Source organism: Nyctereutes procyonoides, unplaced genomic scaffold, assembly GCF_905146905.1.
Source record: "Nyctereutes procyonoides isolate TBG_1078 unplaced genomic scaffold, NYPRO_anot_genome, whole genome shotgun sequence".
NCBI lineage: Eukaryota > Metazoa > Chordata > Mammalia > Carnivora > Canidae > Nyctereutes > Nyctereutes procyonoides.
In genome coordinates, this window is record NW_026575034.1 from 12,694,825 (window position 1) to 12,719,409 (window position 24,585).

The 24,585-nt window shown below is 49.5% G+C and overlaps 1 protein-coding gene across 1 annotated transcript in view; it reads right to left on the bottom strand.

Annotated features, from left to right (window-relative positions):
• Nucleotides 1–24,585, bottom strand: part of INSC (INSC spindle orientation adaptor protein) — a 120,756-nt gene that overhangs the window by 14,938 nt on the left and 81,233 nt on the right. The window contains exons 8-9 of the mRNA XM_055317549.1: nt 10,546–10,717; nt 5,728–5,906 (exon numbers count right to left, since the gene is read on the bottom strand). Coding sequence (XP_055173524.1) covers nt 5,728–5,906; nt 10,546–10,717 — 351 coding nt within the window. The remainder of the gene's footprint in view (nt 1–5,727; nt 5,907–10,545; nt 10,718–24,585) is intronic.

Consider the following 24,585-nt stretch of genomic DNA (forward strand, 5'->3'; position numbering starts at 1 on the left):
GCGGTTTTCTGAGGTTCAGATGAAGTATTCAATTAAGCACAATTTGAATAAATGCCAATTACGCCCTGCTTGGAGTCCCCCTTCTGAAAGCTCCATGTGTGCGCCGTGATGTAGCGGGAAAGGGGCATCAATACCTCTCCTTGATGTCAGGCCCAGGGATGGGATCTTAGGGACAACTGGTTTACCTTGTTGGGGACATGAAACAATGCTGTCAGGGGACAGAGTGCAAGAGCCAGGCAGACAGTTGCCCCCAGCCCAGGATCATTCATTCCTGTCTGATGACTTTTCAATGAAGTCCTGTTCCTCCTGAGTGAAAGGGCACTAGTCCCCCTGCAGTTATTTGGGGAGTATAGGGGGGTATCAGCCTCGAGAGAGGCCCTCGGTGAGAGGCAGTGCAGTATGGTGGCTAAGCACATGGGTCAGCCTACTTCCAAATATCAGCTCTAAAACAAACAAACAAACAAAAATATCGGCTCTATCATTTTTTTCCACAGAATCTTGGCCATGTTAGTGAATTACGAACTACCACAGGCTTAGTGGCTTAAAACGACACAATTTTACCTTGCAGTTCTGGAGGTCAGAGAATCCACGTCCTTGCCCTTTCTGGTTTCTCGAGGCTGCTCCCATTACTCAGCTCTCAGCCCATCACTCTGACCTCTGCTTCTTCACTCATGGTTCACTTTCTGACTCTGACCTTCCTACCTCATCCTCTAAGAATCCCTGTGGTAACATTAGACCCACATCAATAACCCAAGGTAATATTCCTATATCAAGACCCTTATCGTATCCACAAAATCCTTTTGGCCATGTAAGGTAAAACCCAGGTTTTGGGGAATAGGATGTGGACCTCTTTGGAGGGTCATTATTTGGCCTACAACAGCAGATAAATAGATAATTCATAAGACGGTCACGAGCATTCAATGAGTTAATGTTTTGTCAAGCACCCAGAACATTTGGTGAATAAAATGAGTATAACTTCCTTCTGGGAAACAGAGCCTGAAAGTATCCAGAGCTGGAAAGATTATGTCAAGGAGTCCTAACCAATGCAATGCCCGCCGTTGCCAAATGCACTGTTAATGGGAGATCATTCCTGAAGGGAGACAAGATCCCAGAGCAGAAGGAGCCCTTCCCAGCAGAGAACCAAAAAACCTCTGGCTCATTACCTCTGTGGCATTTTTTTTAAGATTTTATTTATTCATTCCTAAGAGACATGGAGAGAGAGGCCGAGACACAGGCAGAGGGAGAAGCAGGCTCCCCACAGGGAGCCCGATGCGGGACTCGATCCCAGGACCCCAGGATCACGCCCTGAGTCAAAGGCAGACGCTCAACCGCTGAGCCACCCACGTGCCCCACCTCTGTGGCATTTTAAAATCATTTATCCTTTGGCCTCCCAAAGACTGACTGCCTTAAAAAATTGAGGTGAATAGCAAATTGGCCAGAATAGCAGCGGACCTCCCTCGTCACTGATTCAAGAAAAAAATGCCCCCATGTGGTAAGAAGAAAGTTGGCAAAGCCTTTTGATGTCAGCACACACACACACACCCGGAGAGAAAAAGGTTTGTTCCGGCGCTGGCCCAGGGCAGGTGCCCCTGGAACACTTGTCACCTGTCTGCAACGGATCCCAAGGCAGGAACCGGGCTTGTCTCACATCCTCAGCAACGTTTGCCTGTGATCACACTCTGACTCTCTCTCTCTCTCTCTGTGTCCCTTTCATTTTCTACATCGTACACTAACACTTTCTATATTGTGGACTAGGAAGACCATCCCTTATATAAAAAAAAATCAAGTGAGGATTATTCTGCACAGAAGCAGGTGTATGACAGAAAATCTAAGACGCATTTAATGAAAAGTTATGATTGCTTTTATGCTGTGCAGTAATTAGGACAGAAAGGCCAACATTTCATATGACTGCAATTAGAATTACTCTTTAATTGCTAGATGGAGTATTTAGATGTCTACCATCACCAGGTTAACTCCCTGAAAGCTAGCGCAACGGTGTCAACCAGGGAGAGCAGCCCGCAAAATCTCTTTCAGCCTCTAGGGGGAGCGCAGTGCCCTTCTCTCTCTCTTTCTTCTCTCTCTGTCTCTCTGTCTCTCTCTGTCTGTCTCTCTCCCTCCTACCATCTTCCCTCCACTTCACTTTTTTTTTTCCTTCCAAAAAACCAAAAGAGTCAAGACAAGGACATGGGTCTGAAGCAGGAGGGGCCTCAGGGAGGAAGGATGTGGCCTCTCTGAACACCACTTTCTTCCCCAAGGCCAGGGAGGCGAGGCAGTGCCCGGGAAGGTGCAGCCTCCGCTGCTCTCTGCTGAGCCTCTCACTCCATCTGCTAGGAGTGGTCAGGGGTCTGGAAGCGGGGGGCTGGGGGCCGGCCAGGCACGGACAACAGGAGCGCGCCTGCCTAGGCCTGGGACAAGCACACGGCCCCACGCTCGGCCACTCGGATCGTCTGGGCCCAGCCTGCCTCCTCACTACCAGAGAAGCCAGACAGGAGGAGGACTGGGGTTTGGGCTCAGGAGAGAGAGCCACACAGGCCGCACCAGCGCCTGGGATGTAGGTCCCAGGCTGTGGGGGAACTAGGCCAGAGGACTGTCCCCGGGGATTGCATCGAGGTTGGGGTGTGCGCCTCCCAGAATCAGGGACCGCGTGCTCTGCACTTAGGAAACTAACCCTTGGCTCTGTAGGAGGAGCTTCTGGAGCAGGTCAGGACTGGGTGTTGCGATCCTGGCTTTACAGGCTTTATCAACACCCCCCACCCTCCACCCCCAACACACACACAACGTGCATACACCCCCACACCCAGCCTGGAACGACACATGCACTGCCTCACTCCGTACTACACTCCCTACCACCACATCCCCTCCACGTCTGGCCCCACATTCCTGCCCCAAAGCTGACAGTCCCTGTCACTGACCCATCCCAGTCCCTGGTTCTACCACAGACCGCAGCCCCATTCATTACTGAGTATCCACCTTGCTTCTAACTAATTTATGAGCAATCTGTCATCCCATCATCATCGTTGTCCCGACGACCCTAGGACAGAGGGAATAGATGGTCCCCATTACACGACCGAGGAGACGTGTGGCTCAGAGAAGTTAAGCAATTTGTCTAAGGTCACACAGCCAGGAAACGGCAGAGCCAGGATTTGAAGTCGGGTCTGTCTGAACCCAAAGCCTGTGCTGTTTCTCCTCCGTCATGGGCATCACATAGGTATATAAAAGGGTTTGGGGGCAGCCGGGGTGGCTCAGCGGTTTAGCACCACCTTTGGCCCGGGGCCTGATTCTGGAGACCTGGGATTGAGTCCCACGTCGGGTTCCCTGCGTGGAGCCTGCCTCTCCCTCTGCCTGTGTCTCTGCCTCCCTCTCTCTCTGTGTCTCTCACGAATAAATAAATGAAATCTTTAAAAAAAAAAAATAAAGAACTAAGAAAATAAAAGGGTTTTGTAAAGGATTAGAGGATTAGAGGGCTTGGCAACGTGAGTCAAAATTATACTCCCTACTAACTGGCATTTCTGATAATGGACTCCTGATTGTGATATTCATGGTGAGTTTTCAGAAATGCCACAAAACCTGAACATTCTAAAATACCAAGCAGGCAATATGTTTTGTTTTGTTTTGTTTTGTTCCATGGGAAGCATATAGCAGTACCTTCACCTCTAAGAAAGCAATTATTTCTGAAGGCCAAAAGAAGTCACGCTCGGTGAAAGCTTCTGTTGTGGCCTAGACAAGATCCCCGGGTCCCGGTCACCGTAGGGTGTCACCCTGGGAGGGTGCTGGGAGGCTGTAAGGTGGGGGAAGCACAGACCCCCGGTGGCCCTCACCCCTGTCCACACCCCAGAGGTGCTGGTGCAGACAAGGTAGGCGCGGCAATGAGGGTTTTTGTTAGACAAATTAAGGGAACTGGGCTTGCTGGGGTGACAGGGGTGCTCATCGAGATGTCCATGCGGAGGTGGACAAAATAGAGATCCAAGACCCAGCGGCTCTGCACAGCCCTGGCGTCACTGGCAGATGCATTACCGGAAGCCTCGCGGCATTTAATTTCCTAAGTGTTTCAGGGGGCGGTGAGCACTTCAGAGCCTAATTCATCTTCGTTGTCTTCATTACAGAGAGCTCCGTGATCACTTTAATCCTCCCCCTGCCACAGGAAAGAGCCATTTGTTTCCTTAATGGGTGCGCTTTCACTAGCTAAGTGGTTGCTCTGAGTCACGGCAGTAGGTGGGCAGAAGGTGAAGCTGTCCCGAGGATGTGGGGGGCTGGAGGGGAGGGGATTGGTCGTGCCTGGCCCAGACTTAGGGGGTAGGGGAGACCTAGGAGCCCAGAAAGGGAAGGAGGGGGGGGGATGATGGGGTCAGGGTTGAGGGATGTGAGGAGAGGGGCAGGAAAACTCTGGGCTCCAGATTCAGAAGGAACTGCCACCTGCATGGAGTTTGACCCCATTCTCTCTGGGCCCTGACCCCCCACCCAACCGCTTCTGAGGAATCCATGAGGTTTCAGAAGGGGGCCAGCCACTCCTCATGATAAAGGAGGGTCTCTGCACACAGAGCTACAGGATGTCTAGCTGGAAGAGACAAGCCCGTATCACCGACCTGGAGGTTCCCCACCCAGGGCCATGGGCCACACATTCAATGCCACACGTTTGCATTCATTCAGTTAGTTAGTTATTTCAACTTAGTGAAGTATGTTGTATTGAACCCCATTCGCAGGGGAGAAAAGTGAGGCTCAGAGTGAATTGCCCCAAGGTACATGATTCGAATAGCAGAGGAGCTTCTTCCCCCCACCCTACCCCAGAGGAATCAACCACATGAAATAACTAGAAACGAATAAATATCACTAGGAAAGTCAACACCGCATTGTGAGGCGTGGCCTCCAGGAAAAGGAGGTGATGCCAGGTGACTGGAGCCATCAGGGAAGGCTTTCCAGAAGTTTCTGGGGGTAGGAATCAAACAGGAAGCTGTGGCAGCTTCAACTAGGTGTTGGGGCTGGGAGAAACAGAGACTGGAGCTAAGAGGTAGGCAGGGATGACTTGGGTGGGAGGCTGGGGGATCATCTAATGGGGGGGATCATCAGCTGGGGCACCCGATGGAATTCACAGAGGCCTAAAACCCACCGGATTGACCACCCCCACCCCTTGGTAGGGAAATGGGAGGCTGAGTATATAGCAGCAGTGGGACAGGATAGATTTCTGTAACCTCAGAGCTCAAGGCTCTGAAAAGCCCCTCATTCAATGTTTTTGAACACGTTTAACAATAAAATCCCTTTATATGTGGAGCTGTATGTGGAGCTCAAATACACAAAAACATTGAGAGTGATAGAGGGGTTGAGGTCCTGAATCAAGGCTCTGCTCTGCGGAGGCAGAGAAGGGAAGAACCTCTCTGCAGGGAGGGAACAAGCCAGACAGGCCGCAATGAGACTGGGACGCAGAATTCCACAGGTGGACCAGGGACACCTGGGGTGTCTGCCTTCTGGGATGCGCTGGTGTGGACAGAGATTGAGGAAGGCCCTAGAGTGGCTGGCATGGAGGAGTGGGGCAGAGAGTGGGCTCATGAAGATGCTCCAAGGCCAACGACATATGTCGAGAACATTTTCCTTTACCTAGAGTGTGACTCACAGGATGGACTGCGTGCTGGCAGGCCATGTGGTCTCCCTCTCCTCCAGAACCTTCGCCCTGGCCTCCTGACCTCTGTCTTTATGGCTACAGGCTCTGTGTCTGCTCCCCTCTGAGCCGCTCACCTGATCCCGGGTGTAAGGCGTATCCACTCTCTGCTTGTCGCTGCAAGCTTCCAGGAGGACCCGGATGGCATTCAGCTGTAGAAGCATCTCGCAGGCCATCGTGTCAAAGAAGGTGATGTTGGCCAGGGCCGCAGAAGCCAGCAGGAAGACCTCCCCAGACGAGGCCTCTTGGCACAGTTCTGGATGGTGAACAGGAGGAAATCAGCCTCCCTGCCAGTGCTCTCCTATCAGTTATCTCACTTGACTCCCGCAATTGCCCTGGGAGAAAGTCTGGGCAGCTGTTATGATGCCCATTTCACAGATGAGGAAAGCAGTTGCCAGAGACGGAAACTTAACTGCCTACATAAGTAGCAGAGCGGGGATTTGAATCCTGGTGTAGAATTTCTATTTCCTCCTGTATCCGTTTAGTCCTTTACCGAGAGAACACTACATGTCAGGCACTGCTGGTGTCTTGGGAAGGCGCGGTGAACACACAGATCAGGGCTGTGCCCCTGTTAAGTTTATGTCCTAGCAGTAGGTGAGAGAAAATGAACTTTTTAAAAATTAATAAGATTATTGTTGCACATTCTAATGTGAGGGAAAAAACAAACGAGTGCTAAGACAGGGAATAACTCAAGGCCTGGCGGGGTGCATACGGAAGATCTCCCTAGGAATGTGACGGCTGAAACTTTAAGGAGAAAATGGGGCAGTCATGAGAATACTTGGGGATCAACATGTTCCAGACCAAAGGAACAGCAGCATGTGCAAAGGCCCTGAAGCACAGAAGAGCTCCTGGTCCGTCTGTATCTCCAGCAATGTACATTAGACTGCTCCTGAATTTGTCTTAAGAAATTTGCCTTTCTTAAGAAAGAAGCTGAAGTTAAAACCTACGACTCTACCTTTCCAGCGGCCATCAGCAGAGCTTCAGGACCTCCTCTGGTCCCAGGATAAGGGATATATGGCAGAAAAGTCTTACACCAAGCCCTTGGATGGTAGGCTCTTTCTTTCTGATCCTAGTGGCCTTAACCCAGACCTAACCAGAGTCCCCCACTTACCATCTCTAAATGATGAATCTGATGGGCCTTTACAGAGGAGAGAACCTCCCCCAAACCCTGTCATCCTCCACCATTTAGCCCATGTTCCCATGGGCTCCACTTGACCCAGAATGGACTCCTGCCTCAGCAGGAGGTGTGCTGGCCACCCATTCTAGTGGGCCGAACTTCTGACCCTCAGCTCCAACTTGAGCATCATTCAAGGTGCTTCCTGGGTCCAGGCCCTCTCCTAGTGACAACACCTCTATGAAAACACAGAGAGAGGAAACCACACTTCAGGAAAACACCTGCAGCAAGAGTTGGGCCATGTGCAATCCTGATCCCTAATCCTAGCTCCCAAAGAATCTGTACTTCCAGCTTCTAACATTGAAGCTGGCGTGTCTGGGGCCTTTGAGTGAATGCAGTTACTGGCCCCTACCTAAACGGGGATGGAAAATAATATTAGTTGGGCCACCTGCTGTGTGCCTTGCTCTGCGTCATTAAATTCTGAGCACCCTTAAAGTAGAAGATGGTCGCCTCCATTTGCAGAAGCCAAGGCTTAGGGAAGCTACTGGTAGCAGAAACACTCCCATGTACTCTGCGTGAGGCACTGCTATACATATTTGACCCCCTGAAGCCATTCCATCCTTACTACAGCCCAACTTTCTACCACAATTTCATGGCTATAGAACTGAAGATTCAAATATTAAGCGATTTTCCCAAAATTGAGGCATCGAGAAGTATGCAGACTCAACCCCAGGCCTACCCAATCCCGGTCCCCATTCTTTGTGTCCCTGGCTGCCTCTTGTCCCTAAGCCTCTTTGACTTTTTCCCAGTGGCACTCCTACAGATTTCGGTGTCAAGCCTACCAGGGAGGCAGGGGCTGTCCCTGGGGAGCACTGTGCCCCTCAGCCCAGGTGGGACCAACTAAGCAACTCAGCGTCTTGATCTAAGCCGCCAGGGCAGGGCAGCAGATTCCCCCAGGAACTAAGAATTCTCTGATGGTTATTTTCCAATGGTTGCCCCCTCCTCCAATCTTTGGGAACCCCTGGGGACAAGCCAACCTCTTCCAGGCCACCTCCCTATACCCAAAGTTTGGAGTGAAACCACAGGAGTCACTGGCCCACTTTGCCGTAAAGATTTCTTCTAGATCCAAACACCCACAGTAATTCTCATGCAGTCACGGTTGCCGCCAACGCAGCAATTATTAACACAACCACCTAAGTGCCTTTTAATTTGGGTGCACATTTATTTAAACTACAGTCTGAGTCACCTGGGATGCGTTAGGAAGATTAAATTGAGGATTCCAGTGACTCATTTATAAATGTTTCCAGGGAATAGCAAGAAATTGGAGGGCTATTTCCCACCAAAGAACAGAGCCCTGGCGTCCAGCCCAGAAAATATATCCCATCTGCTGACTCTCAGAGCAGACTCTACAATGAATCTTCATAAGGAGAAAATAAATAGAGAGGCTCCTCTTCTTCGGGGAGAAATCCAACCCCGGGCAAAGATGTAGGGATGAAGATACGGCAATAGGGACTTGTTTCGATTATATAGATTTCGGTATGTTGATTTGTTTTAAATTTTTGCTATCACTTATGCATTGGGAGATTTTCTACAAAACTTTGGATTTTTGTCTTATCTTTAAAAACTGGCCTTTCTGGGCAGCCCAGGTGGCTCAGCAGTTTAGCACCTGCCTTCAGCCCAGGGTGTGATCCTGGAGACCTGGGATCGAGTCCCACGTCAGGCTCCCTGTGTGGATCCTGCTTCTCCCTCTGCCTGTCTCTGCCTCTCTCTCTCTCTCTCTGTCTCTCATGAATAAATAAAAAATAAAAATCTTTAAAAAATCAAAGGGGTCCCTGGGTGGCACAGCAGTTTAGCGCCTGCCTTTGGCCCAAGGTGCGATCCTGGAGACCCGGGATCGAATCCCACGTCGGGCTCCCAGTGCATGGAGCCTGCTTCTCCCTCTGCCTGTGTCTCTGCCTCTCTCTCTCTCTCTCTCTCTCTGTGTGTGTGTGTGACTATCATAAATATAAATAAATAAATAAATAAATAAATAAATAAATAAATAAATATAAAAATTGGCCTTTCAAAAAATAAAAAAATAAAAATTGGCTTTTCTTACACGGCAATGATCAACGGGAGATTAATAGTGACCAACCTCCCTTTTGTCAGGGCTTTTCAGTTTCCTACAGGGTGCAAATTCTCTTCTTTTCTTCTCCCATCTGGCCCTCTTCAATCATTTATGTGTCCTGCCTGGCTCCAGTGGATGACTGACCAGGAGCTTCCTGGCATAAGTGAATCCTAACTCTGTTATGTTGCCTTGAGAAGGTTCCTCAACCTCTCCTGGCCTACGTTTCTTCTCCTATTGAGTGAGCACTGAACTTTCTGGTCTCTTGAGTTCCCTCCAGCCAAGATCTTCAACAGTTGGCTTCTGTGTTTGGTCAACTTTGAAGAAATGTGAATGTTGGCAAATTGATGTATCCCAGCCTGGCTTGTGGGTGCCACTGCCCCAATGACCAGAATCAGCCATAAAGCCAATTTAACTGATGACTCCTATGTTCAAGGTCCTTGCAGAGCATACAATTCTAGAGCTAGAAGGACTCAAAAGAAATGGCTCCAACCTCATGTTTTCTGTATTAGGAAAACTGTGAAGTAGCCCCGCACAGGATTGCTGGTCAACAGCTCTTTGTTAAATGGATGAATGAAAAGACAAAAGCTCACACTCGAATGTTCTGACTCCTAGTCTAGTTTCTGTGCTGCCCCTACATTTGTGTTATGCCAAATCTTCCCAGCCTTGGTTTGAGAATTCCAAGAGTGAATGCTAAATTTTCTGATGAGATCAACTTTCATTCCGTTTCAATCAGACATGGATATGGAGACGGTGGCAGAGGTAAGGATAGAAGTAGAAACACATATCCTTGCCAGGACTTATAGAAGAAAGGATGTGGTTGGCAAAACAAGTCTCCTGAGGGTTTTATCCAGACAAGTACCAGCTTTGGCAGTTTTGCAAAAGAAAGCTGGAGGGAGAGAATATTCTAGATTGCAGACTATGATTCTCCAGTCGGGAGTACATAAGTCTGAATAGGAGAACTTAGAAGAGGGCAGCCCGGATGAGTGATCAGCCCAGGGCGTGATCCTGGAGACCCAGGATTGAGTCCCATGTCAGGCTCCCTGCATGGAGCCTGCTTCTCCCTGTCTGTGCCTCTGCCTCTCTCTCTCTCTCTCTCTCTCTGTGTGTGTGTGTGTGTCTCTCATGAATAAATAAATAAAATCTTAAAAAAAAAAAAAGGAGAATCTAGAAGAGTCACAGCTTTCAAGGCCCCACAATGTGGGTGCAGTGGGGGCTTGCAGGTGGCAGGCTGGTGTGGACCAGTGCTTGCTGAGAAGCTGTTTGCCCCAACATTCTGTGCATTCATTGGCTGCAATAGTCTGACACTTCAGAGACAGCCTACCAGAGTCTCTCTGGCCAAGTATCTAAACCTCAAAATTCAAGGTCCTCTACTTCCCCATGGGCTTGTCCCAGTCTCTATTCAGAAAGGCCAGTTAGTCCCAATGTGACCTCAACTCAAAGAACTTCTCAGCTGCATGCATTTCAATCAGAGACTTGGCAACAAAGTTCTTTAAAGCCTGACTCTAATACTTTAACTGTGGGATTTTAGCTAGTGTGACATCAGTGTGGGAGCTACATGGGGTGCAGTGTGTGTGGGTGTGTGGAGGGGGGAGGAAGGCCTCCTTGGCCCTTCTTGAAGACAACTGTGACAAGTCCCACTCACGCAGCAGTCCCCTCCCGCCCAGGGTGACTCACTGATGAGAGCAGTCACGATTTCTTCCATGCTTTCCAGAAAGCTGCCGAGGTGCTGAGTAAAGGGCAGGTGTGGGGAGGTGACCTGGGCAACCACAGCAGCAGCTTCAGCCCGTGTGGCCTCTGGGTGGCTGTCATCGGTCAGGATGTCGGCCAAGCATAGAACACCATCCACCTGCAGGGGAGAGAGGGCATGGCCCTGTATGTCCTGGGAGAGCACAACTGCTCATGACAGTAAGGAGACAGACACAAGCCCCCTATAGGGTCCAGCCCTAGATTCCCAGAACAGCCCAGGACACTATGTGGAGCCAGGGACAACCCTGGTGGCAAGACCCCAAAAATGACCCCAAACCTGGCATCAGAAGACCTGTCCTTTGGCTCCAGCAGAGACCAGGGACCTCTCCTGGGCTTCTTAGAGTGCAGGCATCAAGCCAAGTGCCCAGGGATAGCCCCTGACCATCCACTACAGCAAAACACAGTATAAAGAACAGTCACTTAGAATCCCCACATCCCCGAGCTCCCACCCTGGCCCCCTCTTACTTGAGCCGTATGACTTGGCCTCCATCACTTAGCCTGTCCAAGACTGTATCCTCATCCACCAACAGGGTGTTGGGGGTTAAGGTGATGAAGCAGGTGATGCGGATCCAGGAAGACAAATGTTGGCTCCCTCCTCCCTTCCTCGGGTTAGCGCTAGGCTGAGCTCAACGTCCTTCCCTCCCCATCCCGTCTTCCACCACCCTCCCCACTAGAAAGAGGGCTGCTTCCCTGAAAGCTTGCTCTCTGCCTAACCAGAGAGGAATGAACCTGGGCGTGGTGGGATGGGAATGCCAGAAAAAGACTTCAGTTTCCCAGTTCTGCCCCAATCAGACTTACTCATGGCACAATAATAGCTTCTACTTATCGAGTGCTCACTATGTGCCAGCCATCCTTTCAAATGCCGTACATATACCATTAACTCCTTGTAATGATCGTCTGAGGCCAGTATTATCAATATCCCCATTTTACAGATGAAAAAACTGAGACACAGAAGGATTCATTGACTTGCCACAAATCACAAACTTAAAAAAGTAGTTGGTTTGGAATTTGAACCCAAATTGTGTAGCTTCAAAGCCCATGGTTTCTATCAGGACATTATACTGCCTCCTAAGAAGTGACAGCTGAACCTCAACCTCCACCTCCATCAGGGGTCACTAGATGAGGCTCTCTGGAGAAAGGCAGGGGAGGGATGGTGGGTAGTAACTTATCAGTTAGCTCAGCTGGGCCCCTGCGGCTCCTTAGATGCCCCAGGCCACCAGCCTGCCTGAGGACCCTGTCACCAAGCACCAAGAAGTCCTTCCTCTGTTGGGGTGGGGCAGGGACGAGGCCAGGGAAGAACCAGGGAGAGGTGAAGTGAGGAGACACCTGTCCCTCTACTCCCCACACCTGCCCACACCGGCTCCTGTCCCTACACCCTTACTTCCTGCCACTCAGCTCAAGCAGCTCTCCAGAGGTCAGTGTTTCTCTTGACTAATCACCACCACTGACTTCTGGGCCTCCCTTAAATGGCTCTTGGGAGCTGTAAGGTCCATTAGCTGTAAAAGCCTTTGGCAATCTCAGACTCAAAAGAAGACGAATATGGGAACAGGAGCTGGAGGAGCTGTCCGCAATAAAACTCACCTGGATGTGCCTAATTAAAAAAGAGCAAACAGCAGCCAGGCAGCTGCAGGCAGGACTGGATTCATGCCAGATGTCTGACTAACAGGCCTTCAGAGAAGAGCCTCGCTTGGGCCCAGGTAAGGAAAGGGGGCTGCTCTGGGCCTGGAAACAGGAAGTAGCCCTATTGCCAGCCTGCCAACATAAGAAACCTCTTAGACCTGTCGGAGTTTTATCCCTTTCCCCCTTCCAGCATTATCCAAGGCTATAGCTAAGGGTCTCAAGTATCTTGGTCTCCTCAATCTGACATTGGATGTAAATGGAATTGTATTCCCAAACCCGGTTGAGAATGCCAGACAAACCCAAACCAGGCCCACTAGAAACCTAGTCCCCAACACATGCTTGGAGATGGGTCAATCTGAATACACTAGAGAGGCCAGGAGTGAGTGATCTCTGAGGGCTCCCTAAATGCTCCTCAGCAAATGCACTGAGTGCAATTTCCCTGAGCACATGCTGTGTGCCAAGTAGAGGTGAGTCAGGGCAGGGTATCCTCTGCAGTGAGGCAGGAGACTCATCCACAGATAACCATTTTACATTGTGATTTCCAATGAGGACATTCTCTGGGGAGGCCTCTGGAAGCCACCCTGACTTAATGCCCACCCTCCAGCTTGAAGAGGTGGCCCTTGGAATACAGGCCCAAATACACCTGCTAGCATCATAGCATTTATCACACTGTTTCTCCAAGTGGAGTCTGAGGACTAGTTGCACCCAATTCACGAAGGGTTTCTCCAAAGCACATTCCTGCCCACACCCTTCCTAGACCTACTCAGACCCTGGGAAGGTGTGGAATTTGCCTTTTTCACAAGGTCCGCAGACGCCTTTATGCACCAGGGGTTTGGAGCAGCACCACTGTGATGATGTGATGATGTGAGAGACTCTCTCTCTCTCCCCCTTGTCTGTTTCCCCTGTCCCCAGAACACTCTTCAAGTCTGGGTACAGCTTGTTCACTCATGGCTGCTCCAGTCCTCACACATAGTAGTAGGCTTTGGGTAAAAGGGGAATAAATGCAAGAGAGTAAAAGTTGGCTGAAGACTTGAAGACACACCTGAGCTAAGTAAAGGGGAAGGGATGGCATCGCAGATGGAGGAGCTATTGTGAGCAAGGGCCACTACAGGGAAGAGCAACTCCAGAGAAACAGCCAGCTTGGGAACATGTATTCTACAAATTCCTAACCCCAAGACAGTGGCTCTGACTGAGCCTGATTCCTCTTCTGCCCTTAGGTTTCCCAAGAAGCGTATCTGTGGTGTCATGTCTATGCAACTGCCCACTGTCCTGCTTCCCTTCTAATGTGTTTTCTGCACTTCAGATATCTTTTGGTAACTTGTTAATTATGAAATCTATCGTCCCTTCAAAAGAGAATATGTGTGTGTGTTGCAAATGTATGAGGTATAAAAAATAACAAAACAAAACAAAAAAAAACAAAAAAATAACAAAAAAAATAACAAAACAAACACCCATATGGGTATACGTATGCACCTAATATCCAGAAATACTTTTTTTTTTTAGATTTTTAAAATTTATTTATTCATGAGAGACACAGAGAGAGAATGAGAGAGGCAGAGACACAAGCAGAGGCTCCATGCAAGGACCCGATGCGGGACTCAATCCCTGGTCTCCAGGATCACACCCTGGGCTGAAGGTGGCGCTAAACCACTGAGCCACCCCGGGCTGCCCCAGAAATTCTAATATTAGAAAGAAGATAATATCATGAAGCTCCCTGTATGCAGTTTTTGATCTCAAAGCTTTTCCCTGTTGGATGGGCCACTACCCTGAATTTTGTGCTATTATTCCCTGTTTCTTTAGAGATTTATTGCATGTGTATAGCTTTACAAGGTTTTGAACTTGACATAAATGGTATCATGGTGTGTATAGCACTTTGCTCTTTCCCCCCAGTCAGTTTGGAAAACTCCTAAGGTCTATTTTCACTGCTGTGTGGTATCTCACTGTATAAACCAACTGTTATTCATTTATATATTCTCCTGTCGATGGTCATTTGAGTCATTCCTCGGTTTTTGCTATAATATGCAGTACTTCTATAAATGTTCTTCCAAGCGTCTTCTGGTGCATGCATGCCAGATTCTCTAGGGGTCTCAATCAAGGAGTAGAATAACTAACTCATAGAGCCTGCACATCTTTAATTCTACTAGTGTTGCCACGTTGTTTTGCAGAACAGCTGTAGCAGTTTATATCCCTATCAGCAGTGTATAAACTCAACTCCATACTCTTGCCAACATTTGGTACTGTCAGATTCTAAAGTTTTGTCACTTTGGTGGAGGTGTAAAATTTTTATTTTAATATGTATGTCTCGACTTCCTACCATGAAGCTCAGAGTCCTTTCATGTTTTCATTTTATTATGATTAGGCTTGGTTCTGATTTGGGGTTTTGCCATTTGGACTTTTTCTACGAATGGCCTGTTCATGTGTTTTGCTCATTTTTCTATTTGGTAGATTGTCACAGTGGGTCAATTTCTTGGGCCTTTGTGTCTGATGCTTCTGATCTGCCACTTAGCCTGCTGTCAGCAAGATGCCACTAGCCCAAGTTGATTTCCCTATGCATCACCATCTCAGCAGCTCCAACCCAGCCAGCTCACTGCAGTGGGAGGCCCTGAAGGGGACCACACCACTGGACTCCAAGCTTCCCAGTGCATGAACTAGTTCCTGTAGCATCAGAACATGCACAGGCTCTAGAGTCACACCTACCTGGATCTGAATCCTGCTTCTGCATCTTACTAGCTGCACAATTTTTGTACTTATTTTGAGTCTTTATGTATAAGTGGGGGTAAAAATATCCACCTCCGAGGATGTTGGAATTTAACAAAGATAATGCATGTATAATACCTGCCACATGGTGGTGCCATCATCCCACCTCTTCTGCATCTGATGATTGCAGCTATCTAGATCTGGGGCCCTGAGTCCTACTCACTTTTCTGTAGACTCCTCTGGGACTGACACTCCGCTGGGAACCTCAGCCCTTTGTGTTAGGGCCCACAGGCTTTCCTACTTGTTTGGACATCTCAACTCATGCAGCCCAGAACTAGAAATTTTAAAAGGAGAGTGACTCCTATTTCAATTCCTGACCAGCACCAATAAGATGAATAACTACAATAGCTCGGAAGAGAACAAAGAGAAAAGTAGCACAATCCCTGCATCTCTTTATAGCTCATCAAACATTAATTGTGCACCTACCTTGTGATGGGCACTGAACTAGGCACTGGTACAAAGATGAATCAGGAATAAACAAGAAATGGAGAAGCAAAGACAGACACATAGAGAAATAAAAGATGAAGGAGGGAGAATGAGAGAGAGAGAGATCATATATTTAAGAAGGATTTGGGGACTTGTCTGGTGCAGAGCCCAGCCTCCCTGTCCCTCTCTGACTTGGCCTCTACAACACCTCTCCCTGCTGGGAACCCTCTCCAACTTGGTGCTCTCTCCTGCCTGGGACTCTATGACACCCCATTGTAGGGGCTCATCTCCGCCCTAACTACCACTTATCATTTGCTCCTTTAGTCTCTCCTTTGCATCCACCTAAAGTAGCTTACACCAGGCTCCCCCAACAGCCCACTTTGTACCATCTCAGTCAATAGCACCTAAGTCAAGTGGCCTCAGTGACTCACTAGGATGACCCCCAAACCTAGCTCTCTAGCTCTGACCTTCTTTCCTGATATCCACATATACATTTCCAACCTGCCACTGAATCTTTTTATGTTTAACTCCAAAATTAATTTGCCTAGATGTTCCACAGGGACCTCAAACCCAGTTCACCTAAAGCTTGAATGGTCTTCTGTGAACACATGCCTGCCTCCTCAACAGAGTGTCTCTGTCCTCCCAGCTGCCATACCACTCCGATCTGATCACAACTAGAGCACTTATGGTGTCAGGTTGCTCTCATAGGTTTGTATGTCTACCCTGCACTAGATGTGAGCTGCTCTGGACAGCTCCTGTACTGAATCATCTCTAGTCTCCAGCACCCAACTGAAGCCTGACACATGGCAGTTAACACTGCAGGCGAATGGCAAAGAGACAGAGGCCTGGGGAAGGAAAGAGATCACCAAGGCCATGAAGCACATTAGTGCCAGGGCCAGGACTCCCATCCTGGTCTCCTCACTCTTTGCCCTGTGCTCCTCTGGACAGCCTCTGGGAAGGGCAGTAAAGGGAGAAGTTAGTGAAAGGGTCAGGTCAAAGAGAGTTGCTTAATGTAGCTCGTATGATGGGCCCAGGAGTGACCCAGCCTGAGGCCAGCTTCTTCAAACACTAGTCTCATTTCTGGAAAGTCTCCATCCTCAAACCACCCACTTCCTATCCCTGGACATAAACTTAATGATGCCAGGAGAACAATCTAATCAAAGCACTTTAACATCCCTAAAGAAATTGCTGTTGGAAGCACTTATATGTAATTAGCTTTTACATGGAAAAGGATGGGCCTGGGCCCAAGGCCAAGCTTTCCTCATGGGAGAGCATGCAAGTGGTGATGAGGATGGTCTAGCCTGGTCATCACCTGGGAAGCAGGGCTGCTGCACCTGGAGTCTGGACACAGAGGGAGCTGGAGAATGCTGGGATTCTCCCTGAGGGGTGGTTGAAGGAGGATAAAACCCATGCAGTTGAGGAACCCAAAATATACAGTAAACATCACATCATATTTAGGAGCAACGTTCTCTTACTAGTTATTAGAGAAGCATCACTGGTGCCTTTTATGCAAATATCTCAAAAAATGGGGCTAGTCCATAAAGACCCATCAGATATACCAGTGCTGGGCTACTATTCTCCAGTTCTGTTCTGCATGTTTAGTTTTTAGGGAAAGGCAGAAGGGTTGTTGGTTGCTGGGTTGTAACAGTTAAACAGAATCACCCAGATATGGTGGTAACTCAGCCACAGGAGAGGGAGTGTGATCTAAAGATCTCTAAATTTCCTCCTTCACCTTTCTGTCCACTCAGACACCTAAAGTCTGTAGGGGGGGTGGGGAGGAGACAAGTCGGGACTACAAAGCAGGTGGAATTCTGCTCATGTGACCAGACAGGGCAAATCTGTTTGCCCAAGGTATATTTTGCCCAGGGAAAATTCAATCATGTAGAGGGAAGCAAAGGTCATGTCCAAGAAAGCAAAAACAAGTATAGAGCAAGGGTCAGGGCACAGCATTAGGTCGGATAAATGAATCCATCCCTCAGAAGCAAGATCTGAATATGGAATATAAGCCAGATCACAGCACAGAATCTGTGAACAATGTAAAGGGTTAAAGGCTCACTTTACAAAATGAGGTATTTGTTTTAAGGAGTGTTAGTAGAGCTGACAATTTAGTAGAAAGCAACAGAAGGTAAAACAGGCCTCCAGGAGGATAATATGATCCCCCTCCCAAAGGAACATATCCCAGACAGCACTCAACCTCCTTTACTATTTCAAACAAGAATCTCTGATTAAAAAGCTAAGTGTCAAAATGGATAAAACAAGTATTAATATGTAATAGGGAATGGGACAGTGGATGAAAGGGGTTACATAACCAGTTTGGAAAGCAAGTCAGTGAGGTAGAGAGAGGTGAATTATTGCAGTGGAGGGAAATCAGGGATTGCATTCCTTTACTTTACTGACAAAAAGTAATTTCAGATGATTTTCCTTAAGGTGGACTGTCAAACAGATGCAAAATGAAGGCATTTGAGGGTAGAAGGAGTGGAGTTTGTGAGAAGGTATCAAAAGGCCAGTAAAAACAAGTTCACTTCCCTTTGGGTTAGGGTTAGCATGCCTGAGCTGATGTAAAAACATTAAGTTTTCAAGCAAAGCACTGCGGGGCACAGCTCAGGCGGGAATTGTACCAAAAGTACTTCTAGTACTTCTAGTCTGGTTCTCAGATGATTAGAATCATCTGGGAAATTTTTAAGCTACCAATGCCTGGGTTTTACCACCAGAAAATCTGATTTCATTGCTTCAAGGTGATGTCTTGGTATCAATATGTTTAAAGGCTCCTCAAATAATTCCAGTGGGGATCCTAGGTGGAGCACCACTGTTCCAGAGGCACCTGTGGTTTTGTAGAAGCTGCATAATTTTAGGAGAGAGAAAAGTCTGGCTTCACAATTCAGCTCTGCTACTTGCTGACTTGGTGAAATGAACTAGTTACTCATCTTCTCTGAGCTTGTTATCTAATCCTTGAAATGATAATGATATCATGATTAATAATGAAATCGTTAATGAAATATTGAAAGGATTCCTCCCAAATCAGAAACAAGACAGATATCTATTATCACCACTCCTATTTCACATTTTACAGTGGCCCTAGCCAATGAAATAAGACAAGAAAAAGAAATAAAAAGATAAAAATCATCAGAAAAGAGGAAGCAGAACTGTAATAATTTACAGATCACATGATTGTGTACATCTGCACACAATCCAAGTCTATTTAAAATCCAAAAGACTCAGTATACCATTATATTCAAAATTTTATTTTCAGGGTGCCTGGGTGGCTCAGTCAGTTGAGCGCCTGCCTTTGGCTTGGGTTGTGATCCCAGGGTCCTGGGATCGGACCCCATATTGGGCTCCCTGCTCAGTGGGGGAATCTGTTTCACTCTCTCACTCCCCCTGCTCATGATCTCTCGCACTTGTTCTCACTCTCAAATAAATAAATAAAATCTTAAAAAAAAAAAACCCAAATTGTATTTTCTATGTATCGGCAACTTAGGAAAAAAAGGAATTCTAAAATAGCACTTAATTACCGTAAAAACATATCCAGAATTAAGTCTAAAAAAGATGTGCAAGATGTTGACACTGAAAACTCAAGATATAGCTGAGAGAAATTAAAAGCAGTCTGTATAAATAGAGGTGTGGTACATTTATTGATTGGGACACCCTATACTATTTAAGAAGTCAATTATCCTAAAATTTATTTATAAATTCAAAGAAATCCCAATCAACATCTTAGCAGGAGTTTCTGTGGAAATGAACAAGTGGATTTTAAAATGTACATAGAAAGGCAAAGAACTTAGAATTACAAAGATAATATTAAGGAAGAACAAAGTTGGAGGATTTATACTACCAAATGTCAAAGTTTCTTATAGACTATAGAGACTCAGTGTCATATTGGCATAAGGATGAACAAAAGGACTTATGGAATACAAAAGAAAAAAAAACCCTCCAGAAACAGACTCATGCATATATCATCACTTTACCAATAACAAAGGCACCACTTTCATCACAAAATGATGAAAGGTGGTCTTTTTGGCAATCAGCACTGGCTCAGTTGGATATCATATGGAAAACACTGAACCTCAAATACCATTAAAAAATTAATTTAAAATATATCATAGACCTAAATGTGGAGTGTAAAACAATAAAGCTCCTAGAAGAAAATATAGACTATCTTCATGTTTTGGGGGTAAACAAACATTTCTTAAATGGACAAGAGAAGCACCAGCTACAAAAGACTAGATCAACAAACTAGACTTCATCTATGCTAAGCATTTCTGTTCATCAGAAGACACCACTAAGAAGACTGAAAAAGCAGACCACGGGCTGAGAATGTATATTCTCAATACATATAACCTGACAAAGGATTCATATGTCGAATATACTTTTCAAAGTTTATAATTCAAGTACAAAAACACAACAAGGTCACTTTCTTTTTTTTTTTTATGAGCAAAAGTCTTGGACAGACATTTTACAGCTGATAGCCAAAGGGTTGATAATGATGTGGAAAAATGTTCCAAATCATTGCTCATCAGGAGAATGACAGTGAAAACCATCATGCGAGGTCCCTCTATACCTGAGCAGCTCATAATCGGGGCACTCACTGCATGCCCAGCTATTGCAAAGCTGCAAACTGCCCCAGACCTCTGAAGCAGCCCAAAGGAGAATGAAACACTCCTTTTGGAAACTTTGTGCTGTTCCTCTGTCTTTCTGTCTCCCCTCCCTCCCTCCCTCACGCTTGTCTCTTCCTCTTTCTCACCACCCTTCCCTCTCCTGGTCTCTTTTTATGTCTTCCTGGAACCTGAGAGACACCATTGCTTGCTGGCAGGGGTGGAGGACACTGGTTCTGGCTCTGAGCTTTGAGAGCAGGCCTGCCCCCACCGCCCCCCCGCCCATGCCCGACTGTTCCCAGGAGGTGGGTCTTCCCTAGTCAAGTTTGCCCCAAACCTACACCTTCTGCAGTCCCCTCAGCCTCCTCACTATCTCCCCTTCTGGCCCCAGCAACTTCTTTTCCCAGGCTCACCTCCAGACTAGCACCTGCCCCGCTTCAGAAGCCAAAGAGGAAGGCAGTGCTAGTGGTAGAGGCTCCAGCCCTACACCCCGTCCAGTACCCCAAGGAACCCTCGCTTCCCCGTGGCACAGCTTCCCTTCTCCCCAGCACTAGCACCATGTTTACATCTGACTTCTTATTTATTTTCTGCTCTCACCAGATTGCTTGGGGTACAGGCGGGAAATGCACCTCAGCCCACCACACACATGCACGGAACCCGCAGGCCTCCATCTGTAAATTCACAGGGGAGAGAAGTGCCCTGGCAACTCCTAGAGGAACATCGCCCCCTCAACACATACCCGGTCCTGGAGAAGAGGCACCAGAATTCCCAGCCCAGCCAGCTCACCGATTCTGACTTGTGTTCATCACATTTGTCTTCCTGAATGACTTCATATGCCACACAGTCCCAGCAGAACACACATGTCCCTCCACCAAATGAGAAAAATTGAGGTTCGTAGGGGTTAGAGAGCTTGCTTGTGGGTCCTCAGCAAACCAGTGGTAAAAGGTAGGGCTGGCCTGGGTTCAGTGCACTAACCCCCCACCTGGGGATGGGTCTGTTGGGGACCCAGGAACATGAGCTCAGGGCCAGAGGGGTGAGATGGAGAGGAAGAAAAGCTGAAACAAATGATCAGGGCTAGATGGTACAAAAGGGGGCACTGGGAAAATCCCACATACAGATTTTGGGGCATTATATCCTTACTGAAGGGACGCATCAGTGTTTGCATTCCCCACTCCCACCCCATACCCGGGGCTGAAACAGCTCACAGAGGCCTGGCCCGGCTGTGGCTGAGTGAAGTCACATGACCTGCGCTCTGACCTCAGATGCGCTGCTCACAGTGGGAATGTGGGTTGCACATCACCTCCCTTCTCTGGGCCTCTGCCCTCTTATCTGCCACAGGCAAGAATGCACCAGAACTCTTGCAACAGCAGTTACCCCGCATGCAGCAAGCACTGTTGCCCTGGATGTGCAATCCGCTTCCCTGATGGGCTAAGGGGCAGGCGATACAGCTTAGGCAGGGCTCCGAGGCTGGGCGACGTGGGGCACACTCCAGGGGAAGCACCCAGTACAGTGTGAGCACCAGGAGTGAGGACAGTGGTCGGGAAGGCTGACCGGGGAAGGGCATCCGAGCAGAGCGCCCGGGCCACCCCCACCTAGGCAGGTGCTCCCCGGCAAGGAAGCCAGGAAGACATGCAGTGGACAACTCTGGTGGGAAAGGGAAGAGAAACTCACATTCATGGCACGTGGACTCATTTCATCCTCACAGCCTGCAAGGCAGGGACTGTCCTTCCATTTTACATATGACGAGACCAGGGCCTAGCAGGCCGCACAGTCAGTATCCCCTAAGTGCTGAAACCGGAAGTGGAACCCAGGCCCGCTCACCAAAAGGACGAAGGGCTGGAGGCAGGCTTCTCACAGGCACCTCTGTGCCAGGATGAGGGGTTTGGGGCTTAGCGAGACCTGGGGGCTAGGGGTGCTTAGGGAGGGCTTTGGGGGTCAGCCACATGTTAGATGACAAGATGCCTCCACATGGTCCTCCTGGAGGAGGCTGGGTTGGCACGAAGATGCTCCCGTTGCCTGGAATTTGCAGATCTCTCCCCCCCACCCCCCCTCCCCACACACATGACAACTGGACACACTGCGAGATCAGTAGGTTGGGACCCCAGCCCACCAGCCTCGCCAGCTCCAGGAGAGCCTCCCGCTGCCGCTCTCATCCACCAGGGGCCGCTGTCACACAGCCCTCGGGGACCGACTGTGCCCGGACCAAGCGAGTGCCAGCCCGGTTGGCAGCTGCACGGTTCAGGCTGTGGGGGGGCTCGTGCCTTCCACCTCAGGCTGCAGCCCCCCAAGCCAGCCAGGGCCGTCCTTCAGTGTGAACAATACTGGCCTGTGATGTCAGCGCGAGCTCTTGCAGGAGGCTGGGGCGGGGTGCAGGGAGGTGGGCCAGTGTGGCTAACTGCGTTCTTGCCCCCTTCGCATTCTGGCCACCGTCCAGTCCCCGGACCCCGGCTCCCCAGGCAGACGGACAAGGTTGGGAGCCTCGGAGCTCAGGGCAGCAAATGGACCCCGCTCCCTCCAGACAGCCCCCTAGCGGAGACGGGAAAGCGCCTGTGGGGGTCCCCACCCCTGTCTGCCTGTGGTCACAGCAGGGACAGCTGACCTGGCACCCTGGGGCTCCTTGTGCTGTTCCAGCCCATCTCCAGGGCAGCTGAAGGGGTGGGCAAAGCTGCTAAGCCCTGTGGGCTGAGCCTGGGGCGGCAGGGGTGGAGGGGGGCGGTGGGGTCGGGGATCTCCACTCACAGGCGTTCTCTCCCTGGGTAAAGAAGGGGCTGCAAGATAAATTCAGCAAAGATTTCTTGCCCCACTCTCCCCACCCGCCCTTACTGACATACCAGAGCTAACTCCCCCGGGGGCAGAGCCGCCTGGAGGCCTGGGGTCTGCACCCCACAGTCTTTCCAGCTAATGAGAGGGGTGGGGGGAGGCTGTTGCAAACAGAACCTATAGCTGGGAGCAAAAGATCGGGGTTCTCATGCAGGCTCGGGCCTCCCCCACTGTCTCACCACCGTCCTGCATCACCTCTCCCCTCTGTAAAATGGGCACGACCATCTCTCTCGGCCTTCCTTACAATGTGATTGCGAGAATCAAATGAGCAGGAGAAAAGAAAAACTGGCTTTTGTGGGGAGGGGCGGGGTGAAGAATATGATCTATTTATGACCATCTGTAACCCTGCAGGGAACAAGCGGTGGAGGGAACGTCCTCACTGAAATGCCAGCGGGAACAGCAGACTCTCCCCCAACGGCCCCCTTGCACCCTGCTCCCTCCTGCTGAGGGTCTCTGGGATTTAAATAGCTGGATCCAGGCCCCCCTGCCGCCAGCCTAGCCCTTCAAATGTCAGGGCATCTCAAGCCCAAGAAGCTGGCCCAGGAGACAGGGGAGCGGTGGCGGAGCTGCGTGGAGAGGCAGCAATTTTCCCATCCGTCGCCACTGATGGTTTTCTTCTTGGACTTGAAATTGAGCCCTCGTTCCCTCCCTCCCGCTCAGCTTTAATTTCTCTCCATCTTTAATTTCTCCATCGATTTTCATTAAACTCTCCCTTTGGCTCCAGCACAGGGTGAACTCCTTATTTGAAAAAAAATGAAACGGGGGTGGGGTGGGGGGAATAAAAGGAAGCTCTTCTGAAAGCAAGATTGTCTCTGGTCTCAAGGCTGGAAGAGGCACGGACTAGGACTGTGCTGGACACTGTCTGAGGCTGTCTCAGCATCGGGCTTTGAGTGCCCCACATCCCCCCTTATGGCCCCAGACCCATAGGTCCCTGCCCCTCAGATCCTCAGATACCCCCCTCCCAGACCACAGCCCCAGTCTCGCTCTAGCCCCCAGCCCCTTGCAGCCCCAAGCTGCACCCTGGGCCTGTCCAGCCCCTGAGCCAACGGTGTCCTGACCGTCCCTGTAACCACACGGAACGTCTGGAACTCTGCTAGCACTGTTGTAAAATCCCCAGGACTCTGCCTCTCTGGGGGTAGGCAGGGTTGGCCCAGGTCAACCTGATGGGGTGGAGATGAATGGGCCGGGGGGGGGGGGGAGCAGACACAGGCCGAGTGCTCCCCCCACACCCCGCCCGCAGCACCACATTGCGAGCCCTGCCCGTGGCTGCACTGCATCATCTTCATCCTGGTGGTTCCACCAAGGAGGAGTCATCTCCTTGTTATGAAGAAACCAAGGTTCAGAGAGGGATGACTTGCTCCCTAGCCCCCTGCCAGCCTCTCTAATCCCTCTAGTCCCTGCCCCCTTAGTGATGCCAGTCCATCCACCTTCCCTGCCGGTCCTCCAGGAAGGCGGCCGTGACCAGTCCAGGCAGGCTGGGTTGTCCAGCCACCCAGACCGAGTGGGGGCCATCTGCTCTCATTGGGGCTGTGTGTCTCTGGGGCCCTCACTCCCTCCTGGACCCTTCTTTTCTTCCTCTGGTCTTCTCCAAGGTGGGGTCCAGAGAACACTGTCTCTTCTTCCAGGCTCCCCCAGTTCATTGTACACAGAGCTCCCAGAAGACCTACAGCTCCACCACCAACCGGTCAGCTGTGGTGTCCCCCTGCCTTTGCTGAGGCCACTTGCCCTTGGTCTGCCTGGCCCTCCTTGGCCC